Source organism: Lagopus muta, chromosome Z, assembly GCF_023343835.1.
Source record: "Lagopus muta isolate bLagMut1 chromosome Z, bLagMut1 primary, whole genome shotgun sequence".
Lineage (NCBI taxonomy): Eukaryota > Metazoa > Chordata > Aves > Galliformes > Phasianidae > Lagopus > Lagopus muta.
This window is the reverse complement of record NC_064472.1, coordinates 15809784-15830533: the sequence shown is the minus strand read 5'-3', so window position 1 is coordinate 15830533 and position 20750 is coordinate 15809784. Positions and strand designations below refer to the sequence as shown.

At 36.5% G+C, this 20750-nt stretch overlaps 1 protein-coding gene across 1 annotated transcript in view; it reads right to left on the bottom strand.

The window, feature by feature from the left end:
• The window catches only part of PARP8 (poly(ADP-ribose) polymerase family member 8), a 114864-nt gene that overhangs the window by 9283 nt on the left and 84831 nt on the right, over positions 1–20750 (bottom strand). The window contains exons 15-22 of the mRNA XM_048930711.1: positions 12981–13073; positions 7491–7616; positions 5990–6055; positions 4661–4728; positions 4257–4305; positions 3319–3431; positions 3076–3148; positions 1139–1208 (exon numbers count right to left, since the gene is read on the bottom strand). Of these exons, the coding sequence (XP_048786668.1) occupies positions 1139–1208; positions 3076–3148; positions 3319–3431; positions 4257–4305; positions 4661–4728; positions 5990–6055; positions 7491–7616; positions 12981–13073 (658 nt within the window). The remainder of the gene's footprint in view (positions 1–1138; positions 1209–3075; positions 3149–3318; positions 3432–4256; positions 4306–4660; positions 4729–5989; positions 6056–7490; positions 7617–12980; positions 13074–20750) is intronic.

The following is a 20750-nucleotide window of genomic DNA, read 5'->3' as shown; positions in this document are numbered from 1 at the left end:
ACACACCAGATTATGCTGAACTTCATGCCTGTGAGATATTGAGCGTAGGATCCACCATGTTTTTTTAGTGTTACAAAATGTTACATATTTTAATTAATATTACATATTTAATAGGTACACAAGTTTCCTTTCTGGAAGAGACTAGATGGAAGGCACCAAAAGATGTAGAGAGGGGAGAAAATACACTGAAATTCACAGATCAATGCTGTACAAAAAAGGAGGTCACTTTCTAAAATGATAATTCTGCAGTCGGTACTTTCAGTGAGTCCTAAAAAGCTCCCATACTTGTGTAATCTCTGAGAAGCTAAAAGTGCTTTTAGAAATTACTGATACTGAAACTCAATAAACAGCAGTAACAAATTCTGAGCTCTAGAAATGAATTGTGACATTACCTAAAAAAAAACCAAAGAAATCAGAAAGCATAACTAACATTTTCAGAATTTATCTACATGCAGAAAAACTCACATTCAACTATACCAGCAGTTTTACATGAGAGAAAATGCTGCTAAACACAACATAAGGAAAGAAAAAAGTCACAGCATTTTAAAATCTTCACAAAAGTTTCTTAATACAGACATTGGCAGACAATGTACCTGTTATGCTTCTATTTATGATTCTAAGATGGAAAGCTCTGCATGGCTTACTTCTGGATTCACAAGTGGGACAAATTTGTCCCCTTCTGTTCTAATGCTAAAATGAATACACAATCCATTATTTTCTATGTATGACGTATCACACTTGGCAACATTCTTAAACACATATAGCTGAACATGTGTTTTGATGAATATTTGTTGGGTCAGATAAGTTCCTAAAAGCCTATAAATCCATAATAATAGATGAACTTAGGTAGATACTGACAAAAAACAAATAAATCACTACACTGGATTTCCACTGTATGGTCAAGACCTGCTCCATTAAAAACAACATTCAGCTTTAGTACTACTTATTTCAACTAGAGCTTCAAGACACTCGTCACCTTCAAAAATGAGGACAGGTATTTAATAAGGGAAAACTAGTTAATTCAAAAAAGAGAATCTAATCTTGGACTACAGAATTTACTACACACCAAATTTTATATAAAATAATAGACTGAGATATCCCCCTATGTCTTAACTCTAGAGTGATTTATAAATATCACCTGAGTAACCAAATGATATGCTTGACAATGGACTAAGGTAGATGCCACTTCCAAACATTGCACCATGGAGCTGAAAGAGAGAACAGAATAATTGTTTAGCATCTGGATAAAAAAATAATGATATGCACAAGTCTTGATGTAGATGAGTTACCATTCATTAGCATTAATTTGTTGATTGGTAATAAATGGTGCTCGAAGTTGTCTAAAAAAAAAAAATAAGTGCCATGAATACACGACTAAAATACCACACATTCTGGAAACTGTGTCCAAGGGTGCAAAGACAATTTTAGGCTGCCTCTGGGAGTCTTTGTGAATCACTTTTGAAGGAACTAGATCCAGAAGGTTTTTCCAAACTATGCCTGCTGGACTGGGTATGCAAACAATCTAATAATAGCTATTTTTTTTTTCCTAAGTTAAGAAATGAAGAAATGGTGAGGAAAGTGCTTATTTGCTAATATTTATATTATAATAACAATAAAAAATTATTTTTGTGTTCAGCCTGAACACTGGAGGGATGATTTCAACCAAGCTTTTGCCTAAGCCTATTCAGCCATATATATCCCATCACTTCAGAACAGTTCTTTAGCCACAGAGTTATGTGTCTGAAGATGAGAGGAAAGGGAAGACTTTTCTTCACCAGCATAACTGGCTCAAATCACAGTGCTTGGGCTAAGCAACAAGACATGTTTTATTGGCCATTTTGTTTTCAGGGAAGTAGGAAATACAGTTTCTGCTTTTCATCCAGGTTCTGACTGCCTTAAGTAGATAAGCCTTCAAAGAAGACACAAAAAGTAGTTGTTGCAGCTCATGTGAGAAACCAGGGCATCTCCTGCACAGACAGGTGTTATGGTCATTGGGCTTCAGAGTTACTCTCACCCTTATTTCTTTCCTCTGACCCCACGATATTTACACTACGTCTGCAATGTACCAGAGCTCCCATAGGTATGCACTGTCACTTCTCCAGACTGTATGGTCTTGTATGGGATCCCTGGTGAGTAGATACTTTTCCTGACTGGTTGGTATGCGGATAAACAGAATTGGGATAAACAGAATGAACTGGACTAATGGTATAGCTTAGTCATGTGAGAGATTTAAAAACGATGGTGTATGTGAGACAGATTTGAATGAACTGCTTTTTCCTCTTCTCAATATCTTAAGTCTGAACAAACAATAAGCACAAACAAAAGGGTTTACTCTGGTGAATTTCTGAGTGTGAGTTGTGCTTTCTTGGTGATGTATATTTGAAAGATGCTAATAAAAACACCCAAAGCACTAGAAAGAATAGCAGAAATTTCCAGTCCCTTTTTCAGTGTTTCCTGCTCCCTAATCTTCAGTCAGCACCCTTAGGTCTCCCTCCAAGGTATCAGGATTGTGGATTTATCTCTGGAGAACACCTGCCAAAACTCTGATGTTAAAACACACTGAATCGCATTCCTCTAGGCACCTCTCATACTGCCTACTTTCCCCTGCAGTACTGGTCTCATGGTTCAGCCTAAGAAACCAAAGTGAAATTTTCTCCATAGATCCCTCCTTGCCAGTACACTCATATTTCCTTCCCAAGAAAATGAGAGGGGGGAAGGAGACACTGTAAGCTTAGCATCTGTAAATGTAGGGTGCTCTGGGATCCTATAATAAAGGTGTGCCTCAAATTCTAGTCTTTGAGATCGCCTTTAAGCAGTTCCGAGCCGAGCCTCGTGGAGGTGCTGCTGTGCAATGTAAAAACAAAACACTTGTTTCAACTCGTATGGCTTTTTTAAAGCCATTTTTAGCAGACACATTATTTAATTTTAATTGCTTCATAAAATTACCTTTTCCAGAAAACATAAGGATATTTGCCACCAATATGACTACCATAAATACACCCACTGAAAATTCACCTGATTTTAATATGTAATCGAACATACACAGGTTAGCTAAAGTCTATCTAGATTATTCACCTGCAGCCTCGTATTGGAAGCAACAACTAAGCCGTTTCTCAGGATGGAATGCCAATTTTCAATGTGTGAACCACTGAAAAAGTAAAAGAGAAAGTGTTAAAATCTACAGTGCAAAATTCAAAATGAAATCATCAGTCCTTTAAAGCAGTACATTCACAGCTGGAAACCTCAAATGGCAAGAAGAAAAAAAAAGACAGTGTGACATTTTGGTAACCTTTGATTAATACAAACATATGGACTCACTGAAATGCAAAGGTACTTCCATAAAGGTTTTTAGCAGCTCGGAAATTGGATTCTTTGGCTGGTGGACTGCTGAGAAGCAGGAACTGGTGTGGAGTGTGCATAAACTTTAGTTGCTGCAAAATATAATAGTGCATATGTGAAAAGAAGCTGATGAACACAATAGCATTGTACTTCCAGAATGGCAGTTCTTAATATACTGAGTTGTTTTGCACACTACTAACTTCAACTATGTTTATATACCAAGAACTAAGTTGAAATTGGTCTAATTACTATAGCTTTTATCTGAAATCAAACACAAAAACAGTCTTTGGTTTATGAAACATATGGAAGTTTCTGAAACAGATTTCAGCCTGCTATGTCTCTTGTAAGGTAATTAAATTGAACAATTTCTCATGGTATCTCGATCAAAGCTGTCTTTGAATTAAGGTTCAGATTTGAAAGGCTGCAGATTACTACACCCTTAATCAGAGCATCAGAGCCAAAGATACTCAGAAATGAATCTCAGCACCACCCATCTAAAATGTCAGAGCTATACTGTTTTTATAGTATGTTCATATGTGGTTCTTCTGATAGATGTAGTTTGTCTGCACTCCTCTTCATACAATTTCGTGTCTGTTATTCTAAATGGCAATGGCAATATTGCAAATGGTAACAAAAACAATGAAGTTCTCATCCAATCTCAGATGACTGCAAGACAGACATTTGTATTTGAGCTGCTCATCTAAAATAGTCTTTTTCTGACTGTAATTTGTTTCACCTGTTTTAGATATTCACAATGTAATGCTATAAGTCATAACTCAAAACTGTCTATTTCTCTCCACTGTCTATTAATGGAGTCCATGAGACCAGTTTAAACATGGACATTTACATTTGGCCAGGGCTCTCATTTATGCTAATGTGAACCATGAGAAATGAGGAAATAACCCACAGACACTTACCCTATTCACTGGTAGCTTCACAATATGTGATCTGTTACTAGAAATAACCCTAAAAGAAGAAACAATTATATGCACTAGATATGACAAACAAGCAGAACTTTCCCTCTAAAACACATAATGCATAGCCGTAACAAAACGAGGCTGCAGGCTTTTGAACCTATCAGGTTAAAGCAGACTACATCTTGGCTACGAAGTCAGATCTGAAGCTGTAAAATAAGCTAGAGTCTTTCCACTGTTTTCAGAAACTCCAGTTGAGATCCAGAAACAGTTCAGGAACAAAGCAGTTGCAAACATTAACTCTGGCATTAATTCTTAGGGTGAGCTTATAGGAAATTAAACTGGTGAAGTAATTATTCATTCATCTTGGCAAGTGAATAATCATGCCATGTGAGTCAATGTTATACCATTGTAGAAGAGGATGTGCAAGTGGGTCTTGTTTATCCATCTGCTTCTTTATTTCCAAGTAAGGTGCCTAGAAAACAGTAATTACATTCTTTATGCTGGTTGAAATCATAAAGTTAAATGTTATATGTTACATCGTCTGTGACTTCATCTATAAAAATGAATACATGGGACTTGTTTTTAGGCTTAAATCACAGCTTTGATGACATTTAGCATTGTACAGTTACAAATGTGTTTTGACAACAAGAAGAATAAATAAAGCAATTATTTTCCCTGGAGTAAAATAATAAGCATATAATTAGCATCAAAAAGAGTATATTATAAAAAACATTGGTGATCTTAGGGACAACAGCAAAACATGCACTAATGTTCAGCTCTTGGACTAATAAATTGGATGGGGACACACAAAATCAAGTTTCTCAAAATACCATAAAATCCCAAACTTAATCCACATTTTTTTAAATCTGTTTCATGATAAAAACTGTTAAACACTATTAGAAGCTTATATTACTCCTGAAGACATTTCTTGATTTCTATTGCAGTGCAAAGTACTCATTTAAAAATCTTCAGTTCAATAATTATTTTAATGTTGAAAGTAGTAAAATGTTGCTTACTTTAGGAGATATTATAAAAACTAACAAAAATACCTCAATTGTTATATTCAGTGTGTTTTGCTGCTTTCTATACATCATTCTGCATTCCATATTTCCAAAGTACTTTACGAATACGTGCAAAATGTGATTTATAAAATCTTGTGAAATTACAATTATAAAACAGTTGGAAAAGCAAGATGTATGTGAGAGATTTCAATAAGCAGTTATACTTAGAGGGTCTGTTTGGGAAATGAATTGTTACAATAAATATAAGAATAGCTATCAGATTCTGTCCTACTGTGAATATTGAGAAATCATATGGTAGTGATCCCAAGAGACCCAATGTTCCCAATAGTTCTCATCCATACTGAGCTGAACAAGTGTTTTGTTGTATCAGAAATAAAGCTATAATTCAGAGCATCATCACAAAATCGATTTCTTTCGCTTTGGAAACAAAGTGACACAGTTTGATATTCCCAGAAATGCAGCAGTTGGTGATTATCTTGTTACAAAGTCCCAATCTGCTGTTATCTCTTATTTAAACTTCAAAATAGTTGAATTCTACTTCATCACTTTAATTTCATTGCCATTGTGGATATGGCAGTTTGATATTTTTAGCACACATTTTAGCCTAACAAAAAAAGAAGTCATCACCTTTCTCACCCATCACAGACTCAAATAAGTATCCTCCTAGTTCTAGAAATAGCTGTTACGTTATGTAAACACTTTTAAACTCACCTGTGTCATCTCTCTAATAGAAGTTATACTATCCAACGCTTTCATGACTCGGTCATAATTCTTCTTCTGATGTAAAATAAAATAAGAAAATACATTAAGACTATTGGTCTTTAGTTGTACAAAACCCTCAATTTTTTTGAGTCTGTGTAAAATCAAAGTTAGGATGAATGTTCAGCAAACCAATCGTTTTGTATTTTTTAAGCAAGTTTCCTTCCGCTTTATTCATGCACAAATTTTTTCATTAAAAAAAAATATATTACCATGATGATTGTTCTCTGAATGTCACTAGACTCTCAAACATACAACAATGTAAACTCACTTAAAAGATCTGGTCACTTTTTAAACAAATATTTGTAGCTGCATACAGGCACTGCCAGTTATTCAGATAATGTGCTGCTAGTAAGTATGCAATTAACAAACACTGCTAAATAAAATGCTGAATAAGCAGATGCATTTACTTTGCTAACAGCTCTATAAAACATTGGAGGTTGTTCAGCTGTTTCTCTGCTCTGCCTTGCCTGACTGACCTTTGCGTGAGCCCTGCCTGGGAAGAAGCAACAGGGAATTCCATCTTTTCTGAGCAGGTGAGCTTGACACTGTGTGCTTCATCAGCTTCACAGGCCACATCACCTTTGGGAACCTCACTGTACCTTCACTTATCTTTGGTTCTAGCCAACTCCTGCCCAGGGGCTTTCACCTCATTCATGCTGGCAAGAAGCTGGGAGGAGACAGAGTCGGCCACACCTCCTCGGCCCGCCCTGCTCCTCTCCTATCATGGATGTGATGAACTGATGTTTGGACTAGATCATCTTACAGGTCTTTTACATTTTCCAACCTTTAATGATTCTATTATGAGCTTTCACCTTTCTTACACCACTTTACACCCTTGCCCTGTCCAAGCTACCTGTCTCCTTATCAGCCTCTTTGTCAATTCTTCCTGTGTGCTACAGATTATAACCCCTTCCTCTGAGGAAGAATCACTGCTAGTTGGCCTTTGTTCAGGAAATGAAATGCATCCCCATGTAAGACATCCAAAGTCCCCAATTACACCCTTGAGGAGAGTTCAAGTGATCTATAAGGGGTTCACAGCTTTCCTAGGGCTTCCCTGAGAGGCAGCATGTGCAGCTTGAGGAGCAAACAATTCTAAATTTGACAGTTATATCAGTCTTTCTCTGGGTCCAGTGTGTACACTGAGAGAAAGACACAAAAGAAAAAACCCAAAAACAACAACAACAACAAAAATTCTCATCTACAATTAGTATCTTAAAATAAGTTTTTGGCTTCAAGAATTCATAACTTTAACTAGAACTTACATTTTATTTGCAAACACCTTCTCAGAGACAACTTAAAAAAAAGTATTGAGTTCTGAAAACAATCACATGCTTACATTATATGCTGGAGTTACACTTTTCTAGTAAAGGACCCTCCAGAATAAGGCTTGCTTTGTAACCTAAGTAATGATTAAAACCAAACTGTGACATAATCAAAGATAACTACTTACCCTAGGGTTAAAGGCCAGCATCTGTGGATCATTAGGATCAACTACAGAAGGATATGGCTCAAAAATAACAACTTTCCTAGGTGACTCTAACGCAGACCGACACATTGATACTAATAGATCAACTACCTAGAGATGAAGAAAAAAAATTATTTAATATATTTACTTTTATATTGTATCATCCAGTCTTCTTTATTCTATACATTCTAGAAATATTCTATTTCATTACTAATTATATCATCCAAACCACGCCATCAACAAGAAATAAGACTGCCATTCTTCCATTGACCTCAAAAGGCTTTGGGTCTAAACCAGGTATATTATTCCAGGTGCATTAGTAAGATCAGTACCTGCTCTTAAATGTACCAGATACATTCCTTGTAGTCCTGCTTTCTCTCTTGTTCATCTGCTAACACCTGGATTAAATTCATTCTTTGGGGAAATGAAGTCATGCTGGATCTGTGTAGCCTTGTGTAGTAGATGTCAAAGAAGAATGTCGCTCAAGAAAGAGGAAGGGTTTGTGAACCTGTACCACTGCCTTCAGTTCTTCTGAACACTGTAATCATAGAAACACTAGTAAACACTGCTTCTGCTAAATCCAGAACAGTGCTGTGATTTAAAAGTCATTTGCACTCCTACTGGGAGTCCAGTTCCTCTTTTTTCTTTCTGTAATACTTAACTATCATATCATCATCATATCTTCCATTATATTTGAAAAGTCATGGCTGTCAGGTGAAGTCCCAGATGACTGGAGAACACGTCACTCCATTTACAAGAAGGACCTGGGGAACTACAGACTGGTGAGTCTCACCTCTGTGCCTGGGAAGATCATGGAACAGGTCCTCCTGGACAATATGCTTGATCACATGACGAATGAGTGTGTGATCCGAGACAGCCAGCACGGCTTCACCAGGGGAAGGTCATGCTTAACCAGTGTGGTGGCCTTCTATGATGGAGTGAAGGCATCAGTGGACAAGGGAAAGGCAACCGATGTCATTTACCTGGACTTGAGCAAGGCCTTTGACATGGTTCTCCACCACATCCTTATCTCCAAATTGGCGGGATGTGGATTTGACGGGTGGACGACCCGATGGATAAGAAACTGGTCAAAAGGCTGCAGACAGAGGGTGGTCATCAATGGCTCCATGTCCAGGTGGAGGCTGGTAACAAGCAGCGTCCCCCAGGGGTCTGTCTTGGGACCAGTGCTCTTTAACATCTTCATCAATGACATCAACGATGGAATCGAGTGCACCCTCAGCAAGTTTGCTGATGACACCAAGCTGAGTGGTGAAGTTGACACGGTTGAAGGAAGGGATACCAGTCAGAGGGACCTTGACAGCTAGAAAGGTGGGCCCGGGTGAACCTGATGAGGTTCAACACAGCAGAGTGCAAGGTTTTGCACTTGGGCTAGAGGAATCCCAGGCATCCATACAGACTGGAAGAAGCAGTCCTTGAGAGCAGCCCTGCTGAGAAGGACCTGGGGGTCCTGATGGATGAAAAGCTTAAAATGAGCCAGCAGTGTGTCCTTGCAGCTTGGAAAGCAAATGGTATCCTGGAACAGGATACCTCTGTCAGAAGAGGAGTGGCCAGCAGGGACAGGGAGGTGATTGTCCCTCTCTACTCTGCTCTTGTGAGACCCCATCTGCAGTGCTGTGTCCAGGTCTGAAGCCCCCAGTACAAGAAAGACAGGGAGCTGTTGGAGAGGGTCCAGAGGAGAGCCACAAAGATGATTCTCCAGGAAGAGGGAGCACCTCTCCTACGAAGACAGGCTGAGGGAGCTGGGCTTGTTCAGCCTGGAGAAAAGAAGCACAGCAGCCTTTCAGCACCTAAGGGGAGCCTACAAACAGGAGGGGAATCAACTCTTTGAAAGGGTAGATAATGGCAGGACAAGGGGAAATGGTTTTAAGTTGAGGGAGGGAAGATTTAGGTTGATCTTGTCTTTACTACGAGAGTGGTGAGGTGCTGGAACAGGCTGCCCAGAGAGGTTGTGGATGCCCTGTCCATAGAGGTGTTCAAGGACAGATTGGATAGAGCCCTGGGCAGCCTCGTCTAGTATTAAATGGGGAGGTTGGTGGCCCTGCATGTGGCAGGGGGTTTGGAGATTCATAATCTTTGAGGTCCCTTCCAACCGTGGCCATTCTGTGATTCTGTGATTCTGTAACTGTAAGTCCATTTGAATATTTATTTCCAAAATCATATAAGATCATGTGCGTAATCTGTATAGACATGCACTCACATACGTTCCTGTAGGCACATATACAATTTGTGATTTAAATGTTTCAAAATTAGTAATTCAGAGGTTAAAAACAGACCACAGCAAAACAGAAGCAGCAGCTTTCTAGCAGCTGTGAAACCTAAATCCATAATGAAATTCAAGGTTGCCACACAAAAATGTATCTGCAAATAGGCTTATTTCCCCTGGTTTCTCTGTGACTGCTGAAAACATCCCTCTGTAAAACCAGACTTTTTCATGAAAGAAACAAGAAGCCAAGATGAGTTGTACTTAGTAGGTATCCCCAGTTCCTCCTACAGTCCCAAATGGATAAGATCTCATTTCACAGCTCAAGCCACTGTAGGAGTTATTATATGTCTGCCATTGTATCTGATCATTTGGAGGAAATAAAAATTATGGCCCTTTAGAGAAGAGTGAAAATAAGAATCATAAAGAAAGGAAAAAGCAACTCTGCTTCAGTGACTCATACTGTCACCATTCTTCTCCTCTGCTCCTTTTGCATGAATGAACAATTTTCTCTGTTTTAAAATATCTCAGATATATTAAAAAATGAAGTTATCTAAATAATCATTCCTTTCTCTATGCTATTCTAATATCTTTTCAGTTCATAATATCTACAAGTGTGATGGATGATTCAAAATGGAGCATCTGTATTAGCATTTGCAAAGGAGAAAGGGAGTCTTTATACACAGCCAGGTCAGGCAGCTAGGCCTGCAAATGTGTAAATGTATTACCATGAAACTGAGCCAGAGTTCATACACCTTGCTTCTCACAGGCACTTCTTTGCTTTCAGTTGCCAAACATTAATAGTGAAGAGTTGTCTTAGTCCCTAGACACAGTGATCCAAAGTTGTCTTGCATTATTACTTGCACAGCGGGCCACTGTCTCAAAATTGGCACAGCTCTTACAGGTTCTATGGCATCCCAAACCCTTCTTGAAACAACTATTGACTTCTGTTTTCTCTCCCACCATGATACCATCAGATTGCTTTATTGTGGGGAAACTCTGCATAGATTAGGCCTAATTAATCCCCTGATTTCCTTTGAGATCATTTTGAGGTGATGGAACATGGAGTAAGTGAAAGTTGGAGATAAGTCTAAATCAAAAGTTACAATACAAGTGCACTTATGTGTTCCCTGTTAATAGGATGTGCTGTGGATTGACTAAATGTCCATACAGTCAGGCATAATCTTCCTCTTGCTTCATAGTGGGTACTGAAGAACTTGAGTTAGGATTTAAATATTTTCAAGGAGGAAAAAATGATGGTTAACAATGACAAATCTCTCGTATTAAATAAGTCTTTTAGTGCCTCTCTCCATCAAGAATCTTTGAAGGAAGTCCAAACAAAAAAGTCAGGTATTTAATTTTCAGGCATTTCAACCATGACTAAAATAAGGCAAGGTGAGTTCACGCTTGAAAGTTTTGGGAAGTAGTCTCTTGTTATTAAGAAACCATGAGAATGGTTTCTCTGGTGGCCCTGCTAGGCAGGGGGGTTGGAACTACATGATCCTTGGGGTCCCTTCCAACCCGGGTGATTCTGTGATTCTGTGATTCTGTGAGAATATTGGAAGTGACACAGTGTCCACCTTAGGAAACTAGTTTGAAACACAGCACAAAAATCAGAATGGGATTTCCAATAATGAGAATATGCATTTAGAAATTTTCACCACACAAAATGGTTTGGAGACCTGGAGGAAGATTTGTCTGATGAAATATATTGGATTTGTACACTAGTCAGATGAGGCTCTCTTCACAGTCCATAGAGGAAATCACTACTGTGCTGATACTCTATGCTGCAATTCACACCACCCTAAACTAATGTCAAAAACAGCTGAGATGAATCAAATCCTAAAATTTGGTCTTATTTCTGGAAATAGGAAAAAGAGCTCAGCCAGATGAGATGCAATGCACTGAGTGTGATGATATCACTACAGTGAGACTCAGCAAAATTTAGCCACCAAAGTCCAGTAAGACAATCAACAAAACCTCCTTCTACCTCTTTAAAGCACTGTTATAAGCTGGAAAAAATTCAGCAGTCTTTGGAAAAGTAGATGAAGAGCTTCTCTAGAGATCCAGTGCTAACTCTGCATATGTCTGCAGCAAGATCTTCCAAAATATACAATGAGAATTAACAAGGACCATCTCTCCCATCAGCTGTATTTGAAGAGAAGCGAGAGTTAGTTTGTGTACATAAGTACAATGTAAGTATTCGTACATTCAGAAAATAAAATTCCAGCTCCATGGAATGACATAACAGATCTTCGGAGGACTTCAGGCTGGTGAAGAGGGATTTCATCAGTGCACCTCCCTGTTTTTATGATGAGCTGCCATTCAGATCCTATAGTTACATTCTCAAGTGAAGAAGCTGCGGTATGCTGATCCAAATTTCTTCTTCTGAGGAAAGGACTAAAGGCATTTAGCCAAATAATTTGTTTCCAGAGGCCAGACTCAGTAGTGCTAGTTAAAGCTAATTGAACTGAATCCCTGTTCTTCCAAAAAAAAATCAACCCTGCTCACTGCAAAAGTTATAGTAAGTTATGCATATTTAGGTAATTAGAAAGTAATGCGTTCTTCCATAAGGACTTAAAAGGTCATTTTAACTTCTGAATTTACTGAAAACCTACAACTACTGTAAACTAAATTTAAATGATGATTTGGAAACACAGCTTAAAATACTTTGTTTAGGGCATATTTAAAATCATGAAAGTCAAGTAATTACATGGTTAAAAATAAATTAATAATTGAACTGAATAATTGAGTCAGGAAGCAAGACTATGTTAAATTTCTATTCCTTGAGAAGGGAAAAAAAAAAAATCCATGTAGCAACATCAGTAAGGACCTTCCCACTGTTATTTAATGATCAAAACAACAGATGCTCAGTGAACAGTTATATCCCAACACCAATGAACAGGAACTTGCTTATTAATTGAATGTGAGTAGTAATGGCTCATTAGGTGAAAATAAATGGGAATTATCTGCAGATGACAACAGCTACCTTTATTAACAACCCAGGTGACCTAATTGAATGCAACAGAAGAAGAAAACAGGGTTACTCTAATTACAGGAAGGAAAACAATGGAAACACCTCATTAGTAAAATTTGAAAATGTCATGCATAGAACAGTGTATTTACAGCTGTAAGACTGCACAAATAAATAATACTTACCAAAGAGTACAAGTCAAAATAAATTTTAAAAGAGACTGAAAACACTATGTATACTATAGACAATTAGATGTGCAACAAGGATTAGATAATTCTACCTGAGCCCCAGTTGCAATTTCATCAGCAGCTTCATTCATTACTCCTAATGTTTGGAAAGCAAATACACAGAGCTCCCGTTCACAAACGGTGGGCTGCACAGAAGAAAAGCATTAATTATATTTTTGTTCTAATTTGGGATTATTGGTTTTATCATGCAATACCTTCATCAGAGAACAAACATTTTTAATGTTAACACTGTTCTCCAGATATTAACTGCAACATCAGTTTCAAATTATAACTACCTATTGATTATTCGGGAAAACACATTTGAGAAGCATTTTAATAATCAGCAAAATAAGTGTTAAGAACTCTTAAGTACTCCAGAAGGCTAAAGTTGAATTAAACCCATATTACAACATCAAAACTACAGTGACAGTATTCAAATGCACCTCACACTGTTCTATCAGACTCAAATTGTTGTATGTAATTAGAACTCACAGAGAACAAATCCAGAAACTAATGGTGGTATACCTACTTTAAAAACACAGCTTTACTCTTTACAGCTTGTTATTCTGCTACTGAGAAGAGAATCAAAGATCTGATCCAAAAGACAAAATCATTAACAGACTACATTTAATTTTGATCAATTTAACAATTTATTTGTTAACTTTAACAAAATGCATTATAATTTCATTGAATAAACACTGTATTCAGGGAATGCTACATGTTTTGTTTTGTTTTTTTTTCAAATAAAGGATCATGAAGCCTCTTCTAAATATATTTAAAAAAAAAATCACACACACAAAAACCCGCTCCTGTTGAAACATTCTTTTCCTTATCTTAAAAAAAAAAAAAGATTCATAATTCCATCACAATGATTAAATAAAACCATACTTAAAACTCTGCAAATTAAGTGAGACTTGAGCTTTCCACATTCATGAAGCATATGAAAGAGAAATAAAAAAACCCCACAGTTTTAAGTAGAGAGAATGGGTATTTCTTAATATGCTTCCTAATTGTTAACAACTCTTACAGAAACTGTACACTTATTCATTGAAAAATAATTAGTAAATCATCTCTTAGAATGCTCAAGTAATGAATCATATGGAGTGAATTGTAATAAGCATTCAAAATGAGCAAACATTTGCAAGAAAAATCAATTAAAACCTTCCTTAAAATTGAGTTCAATAAACACAGCTTATTACAATGCAAACAATATTTTTGAATGCTATTTGCTTGAAATTATGTTATTAAATCCTAACTCACCAACACCTTACAAATGATCTCTAGAAGGCACTACTGGACTTTCATAACTAAAATCTAAGTCTAGCTACCAGGATAATCATTAAAGTGATTCACAACAGTTTGCTTTGAAGTTCAACGCCTCTAAGATGCCCTTGCAGGGAAAGAAAGCTATCAAGCACACAAATAAACATAAAATGTAGTTGATTTCTGTCTTAGGAAAAAGCTTTGTCAGTAATAAGCATACTGCTGTATTTGTAGTCACTTGTTTCATGGCCGTTAAAATATGCATTTGTTCATATTCAAAGATTCTAGACTTCAATAAACATCTGAGATGTACTGCAGTGACATATTCCCACATCAATTGCTTTACAAGAGCTATCGTATTTCAAGTCCAACAGAGTGTCATCCATTTGATTTATTTTATCTGCCGTTACATTGCATTAGGCAGCAGATGAAGCCTAACATGATCCAATTCACTGTGCCACTGCACACTAGACAAAAAGTATTTATTATTGTCATTATTCTAAGGTTTTCACATTCAGAAGGTGGTTCAATCACATGCTTATTTGGGGAAGCATGGTGGCACATGTTATTGTGACTATCATAATCAATAGTAATATTGCACAGGCTTGATAATCAATTTAGCCATGCCTGCCATGAAAAAAAGGCATTAACTTATTGTTCTCACTTTGTTTGAACCCTCAACAAAGTATGTTACCTTGAGATTTAAAGACAATGAATGGAAGGAAAATCATCACTGCCTGACATTTGAAAGACCATTTTTGCTCAGGTGGACAATGGGACTAAGAACTCAAGTTCAAGGAGAACTGTGTTTTTCAAACGCACCAAAATTTGACTTCTCAAGCAGAACTCAAATCACTGATAGATTATATAATTCTTTTGACTTCATGTATTTAATAAACCTTTATGCCTACTGAATATTTTTAGAATAAAACTTCATAAGGCAATGCTGACAAAATAAGATTTTCAGAAACACAAAAAGAGTTTGCTAAAATCTAGTGGGATGTATTTCAATATTTAGACAATATAATTGCAGAAAATACCTCAAAGCTGAACATAATCTCTTTCAAGTCAATCAACTCATCCAAAGCACTCCCTCAAACCTCATGGCGTAGTGTGATATAAATATAAATTACATATATATAAATATAAATTACATGATAATAAAGCCAGAGGAACTGCTTCACTAACTTTGTCAATCCCTTTCAAAAGACTAACAAAGAACAACTTTTCCCTGTTATGAAAATGAGTTTCATCAGACTCATTTCTATCTGAGAAACAAATCCTTCTGGAAGCCACATGGTTTTGTTGCACAGTAGTCTAGTAAATAATAAACAGCATATCCAGACTATTCTCACAGATTTCTTAAACTTGCTATTAGAATGTAAGCTACCTCCAGTCTAAATTTATCTTTCTTGACTCACTACTCACTACATCTTTCTAGCATTTACTTGGTTAAGTATGTCTATTTTCAGAATGGAGGAAATCCCTGTTTGAAGTAGCATTGATTGAAAGAAAAAAGAAAAAAAAAAAAAAAAAGAACTACATAGAAAAACTGAACTCTATGCAACCTCTGCATTCTACATACTGTCTTCAACTAAAAGCTGGAGCAAATATGCAGTTTTACATTACATGAAAATGTCAGGGTTTTGTCAGTCTGATGCGGAAAATAACCACAATCCTTGAGCTATCCAGACACTTCATTGGCCTGCCATCCACTCTGGATGCCTTTTTACCTGAACTGCAGCCATTTTCAGAGCACTTTTGGTCCTTGTTTCTGATAGTTGTCTCAAGCTAACGCAATCAGAAGCTTTTAACTTAATTTTCACAAATGTGTTACTAGAGTGTTCCAAGAGATGTTGGTATGGCTATTTCAAAGTACCTTCCTTCAACCACTCATTAGGTTCAAGCATTTAAACTCTTTCCTTTCCCTCAAAATTGAAACTCTTTCCCTCCAAAATGAAAATTTGCTTAAAATTAAGAAGCAGACTTTCCAACCGCTCTTAGCATGTGATGACTTTAGTGACATTACAGTCACATTACTGCACTGGTTGCATGCTACAACCAATTAAAAAAAATATGAAAATGAAGATAATAAATCAATTCTAGAAGAAAAATCTTAAAGAAAATCAAAACCTTTATGGTAAAACAGGGATTCAGAGCAGCTCTTACAATGCTTCTAGTATTTCACCTACTGCTAGTGCGTGGCATCCACTTGTCTCTATGCTCATGACTGGATGTGAGCCCATGAGACAGAAACAGTCTTGTTCTGACTTTGTAACACAAACACGAGAAATGTCCCTGGCTGCAGTACACAAGCAGTAACTACAACAATAATACATTTATAAATGTGACACTGTTGTCATTTTTTGATACTTTCACTTTGGTTTAAGGGCATGTAACTAGAAGCAGTAACACAGTAGGCTGAAGTTTTTAAGAATATTCATGTACACACATGAAAATAAAGACGATGTCTTGCTGATATGGACCCATACACATAAAGGTACACAATACTCAGCCTATATTATACTACTAGTTTCAAAGGGGGAAACACATGCCTAAATATGGTTTATACACTTAAATATACATTTCCAGACTTGGAACTTGCCTGACAGTGCAGGCTTATGGATATGTAGAATTTTGCCAAATACAACCATCACTTTGAAGACCCTCAGAGCTGCCTGTCTAGGCAACTTTGATGCCCAATACCTAGAGTGCAGTTTTACTTCTCCTTGAACAGCAGAAGGTGCTTTCACGCATACTTCGTATTAAATTTGAAGGGAGAAAATTAAAATAAGGCCATTGGCTTCCACAAAACTATTATCTAAGTGAAGATTAGGGTGCTGGAAGATTACTTAGTAGGATAATTATTCCAGTGAGAATAACAGAAAATAGACAATAGAAAATAATAGCTGGACAGTTAACCAGAGTCTGCAAATGCTCAGAAGCAGAAGGCACTGACAAAAGCAGAAAGCCCTTTTTTTTTAATGATAGCAAGGCTTTCAGAATTTTCTTCAGTCGTCTCCAGTTTTTGCATGCTCCATGGTACTCATCCATATCTGCTAGAAAGAAAAAAGGCTCAGAGTTTCTTCATGAGATGACATAAGAAGACAGGCAGACAGGCAAACTATCCACCTACTATGACATATTCTTATTCAAGAACTCATACATTACTTAAAATGTTTTCCTGACATTCTTCAATTCAAAAAAGGTGAAACCTTCCTTCTGGATATTGATCTATCTCGCTATTTTCTAATGTGTGCCGCAGCTGTTCTCAGAAGAGCGATGTGCAACCTTCTCCTATGTCCCGGGGGAAGTCACGCAGACACTAATGAGGCTGCAGTATGACTGACACACCTAAAAACTCCTGATCTAAAAAGAGAAGCTCAGGGAAAACTCAGAGCCTCAGCATCAGTAAGTGTAACAGATAGTAAAGGTGAAACCATTAGCGAACATCCCGCTTCTCCTAATGAAAAGAATAAGCAGCGGAAATGAAATGTATCTTTACATCCATGTTCTGTTTCCCAGATTCAACCACATAATGGTTAGTTTTTTTTCTGCAGGAGGAAATTCTTCCTCTTCATTAGTCTCAAAAAAAGGATGAAGATATAACAGAGCAGCATCAATATTCAAAATGTGTAGAGGGGCTGGGAAGAGGACAGAAGAGCAAAAGAAAGAAGGAAGTGAGGAAGGAAGATTGGTAAGTAAAGGTTTCTTTTGCAAAGGAGCTCTCAAGATTTTCAGGTTTATTTCTCAATTTGTGTGAGATATGGATTTTTAGATTTAGTAACATTTGTGAAGAAAGGCAAAGTAAGACTGGTTGCTAATGCTTTAATACCTGAGTGAGTCCACAGTACCTACAGACCAATTACATTCAGGCCCACAAGGATACCATTATCACATCTGAAAAATGATAAGCCAAAAGGTTGTAGATAATGCATCTCTTAGAACTCACTTTCACAGAATTACAAGGCAAAGATTCAAGAGTCTAAGCTGTATGAGTTTTGTACTTAATTAAATCATTACAGAAGCCATCTCATCTAGAATTACCATTAACTCTACACTAAGTTTCATCAAGATTCACAGTTCAAGCAATTTTATCTAATAATGATCAAGGTTATTTTGTAACATAAGTGAAATCATCTTTCTACTATACCATGGTTTATACTTCCCAGTAAACCAGCTGACACTAACACACAGTGAATTTAAATACTTTGATTTATTAAAATTAAAACTTAGACTTCTATTTTAATAATCCTTATTAACAGGCTTCTGATTTACACTAAAATATACATTTTAAAATAAACTTATTCAAAATTAAGTACTTAACCATATAACTGCATTTGGTGGCTTAAACTTGCATTGATCTAGGCAATGTTTTAAAACTTGACAATTACCAAAAAGTACATTTTTGCCCTGAATTGTCAAATGAAGTCAGACCACTAACCTAAGTTCTACAGCAGCATACACACTGACAGAGAGCAGGAATAGTTTATTGAATAACCTATCTGGCTAAAAATACATAAGGTAAGCTCACTGAATAGCCTCACAATATGCACGTGATACATGGAACACATTGCTGAAAGACACTGAAGATACCACAGTGGTAAGCAGATACAATTTCTTGACAGATGAGAGAATAGACTAAGGCTGAAAAAGAAATACCACTTGTTCTGTTTGGGTTTGTTTAGGCTGGTTGATTCGGATTTTATTTCTCACTTTCTTTTTATTTCTGGATGCTTGGATACCTTAGCCACATTTTGTTTGTTTGTTTGTTTTCTCCAGTCATCCAAAATACTTATATAGTGGCAAACAAGCAAACAATATAAAGTGCTAGCTGGGCAAGGTGAGCTGTGGTTAAGTTCTTGGCTACAGGATGAGACATACATTTTATTCTCAATAAACAATGAAGTGATTGAAGTATGTTCTGCTAAAGTAATGATTGTAACTGGAGCAGCTTTTTCATAAAAAGAGATAACGACAGGTTATATTATAGATTAAGGATAAGAAGGATCACACATTATTCCACAGGAAAGAAAACATCTCCAACATCTCGGTTAAAATCCAGTCTAGAGAAACATGTCTGTACACTTACACTCTTCCTCCAGTGATGCCTCAAAAGCCTCCCACCCTTAAATGGCATACTAATTCTGTAACATCAGTGTCACTGTGTTTCACTCATGGCTACGAAATAAACATTCAAAGGACACATTAATTCAAGACCAGTCCGTGAGAACTTACCAGCCATAATAAAAAATCATAACTGAATTTCTTGGGGTGAAAAACATTCTAAAAATGTTCATTCAAAATATTCTGAAAGGTTATTAATATTCAAGTAAATACAAATTGTAATTTAAATACTGCACTTATTTTTACTGGTAAATGCAAACAGCTGGTATTTAAAATATTGTTTCACAGTAAAAATTGTTTTACATTCATACTTTATGGAAAGTTGTTTAAACAGCAGAAATGCCTGCACCAGAGTATAAATTTCAAACAAATTAGCTGCAGTATTTAGTTCTGCTGTTTTTTTTAAATTGTTATTACTATCTTTATTACTATCTCTTGCCATGTTTTAAAGAAGTCTTAGTTAAAATTTCAACACAAGATGGCACTGTAAAGAGACTTCTTGAGTCAAAGAGAAATTATTGATATTATTGATATCCAGAGTTTTTTTTTTTTCCTCTTCAGAAAATGTTATCGAATAATTTCCTTTTTTTTTTTTTTTTTTTTTTTTTTTTTTTGGTCATGTTTAATTTGCACCAATTTATTAATAGCTTTTGTATCCCAATGGCAGATAAGGAAATCTGGAAGGCATACAGAATAGATCTACTACAAAGAAATTGGAGAAGATATTTTTATTATACTTATTTAAATCAGATCCTCATTGTAATAATCATTTTTGTGAATAACTTGAGAGCTCACTGTAGTTAAATTTGTTTGTAATAAAAGTAGTTAAATCACATGCTGAATTTCTAAAACAAGATGTCAGAAAAAACTGTTGCCTAATTAAAATACTTATTTCTTCCCTAGAATATTATTAACAGCTCTGGAGCAACATGAAGAATTTCATATTTTATTAACAAAAAGCTAATAGCCTTTTAATATAAAACCTAATCATGCTCAAGTTTCTTTACTATCTTATGACACCTGCTTTGCAAATTACCTTCTTTTTTGCTTAGACAAACCAAATCATATGGTTTTAAAGGACTTTTGGAGGCCAGTTAGTCCCTTCTATTCATTCATACTGGAGTAGCTCTATCTATCCTTTATCTTAAGTTTTATCTGAAGAGTAAAATAGCATTATCGAAAGCTTTATCAAACACTGGCACAGGTTGCCCAGAGAGATTGGGTCTCCTCTTTGAAGATCTCCAAAAGCAGACTGGACATGGTCCTAGGCATCCTGAGCAGGTCCAGTGTATCCCTGATTGAGAGGGGTTGGATGGATGCAGAAGGGCTGCCAACCTCAACCAGTCTGTAGTTCTTTGTAAACGCTTGTGTCTTTACATTTTACCCAGGAAGGGCCCTCTCCCTCAAGCACTATAGAAAGGAACAGATGAAAG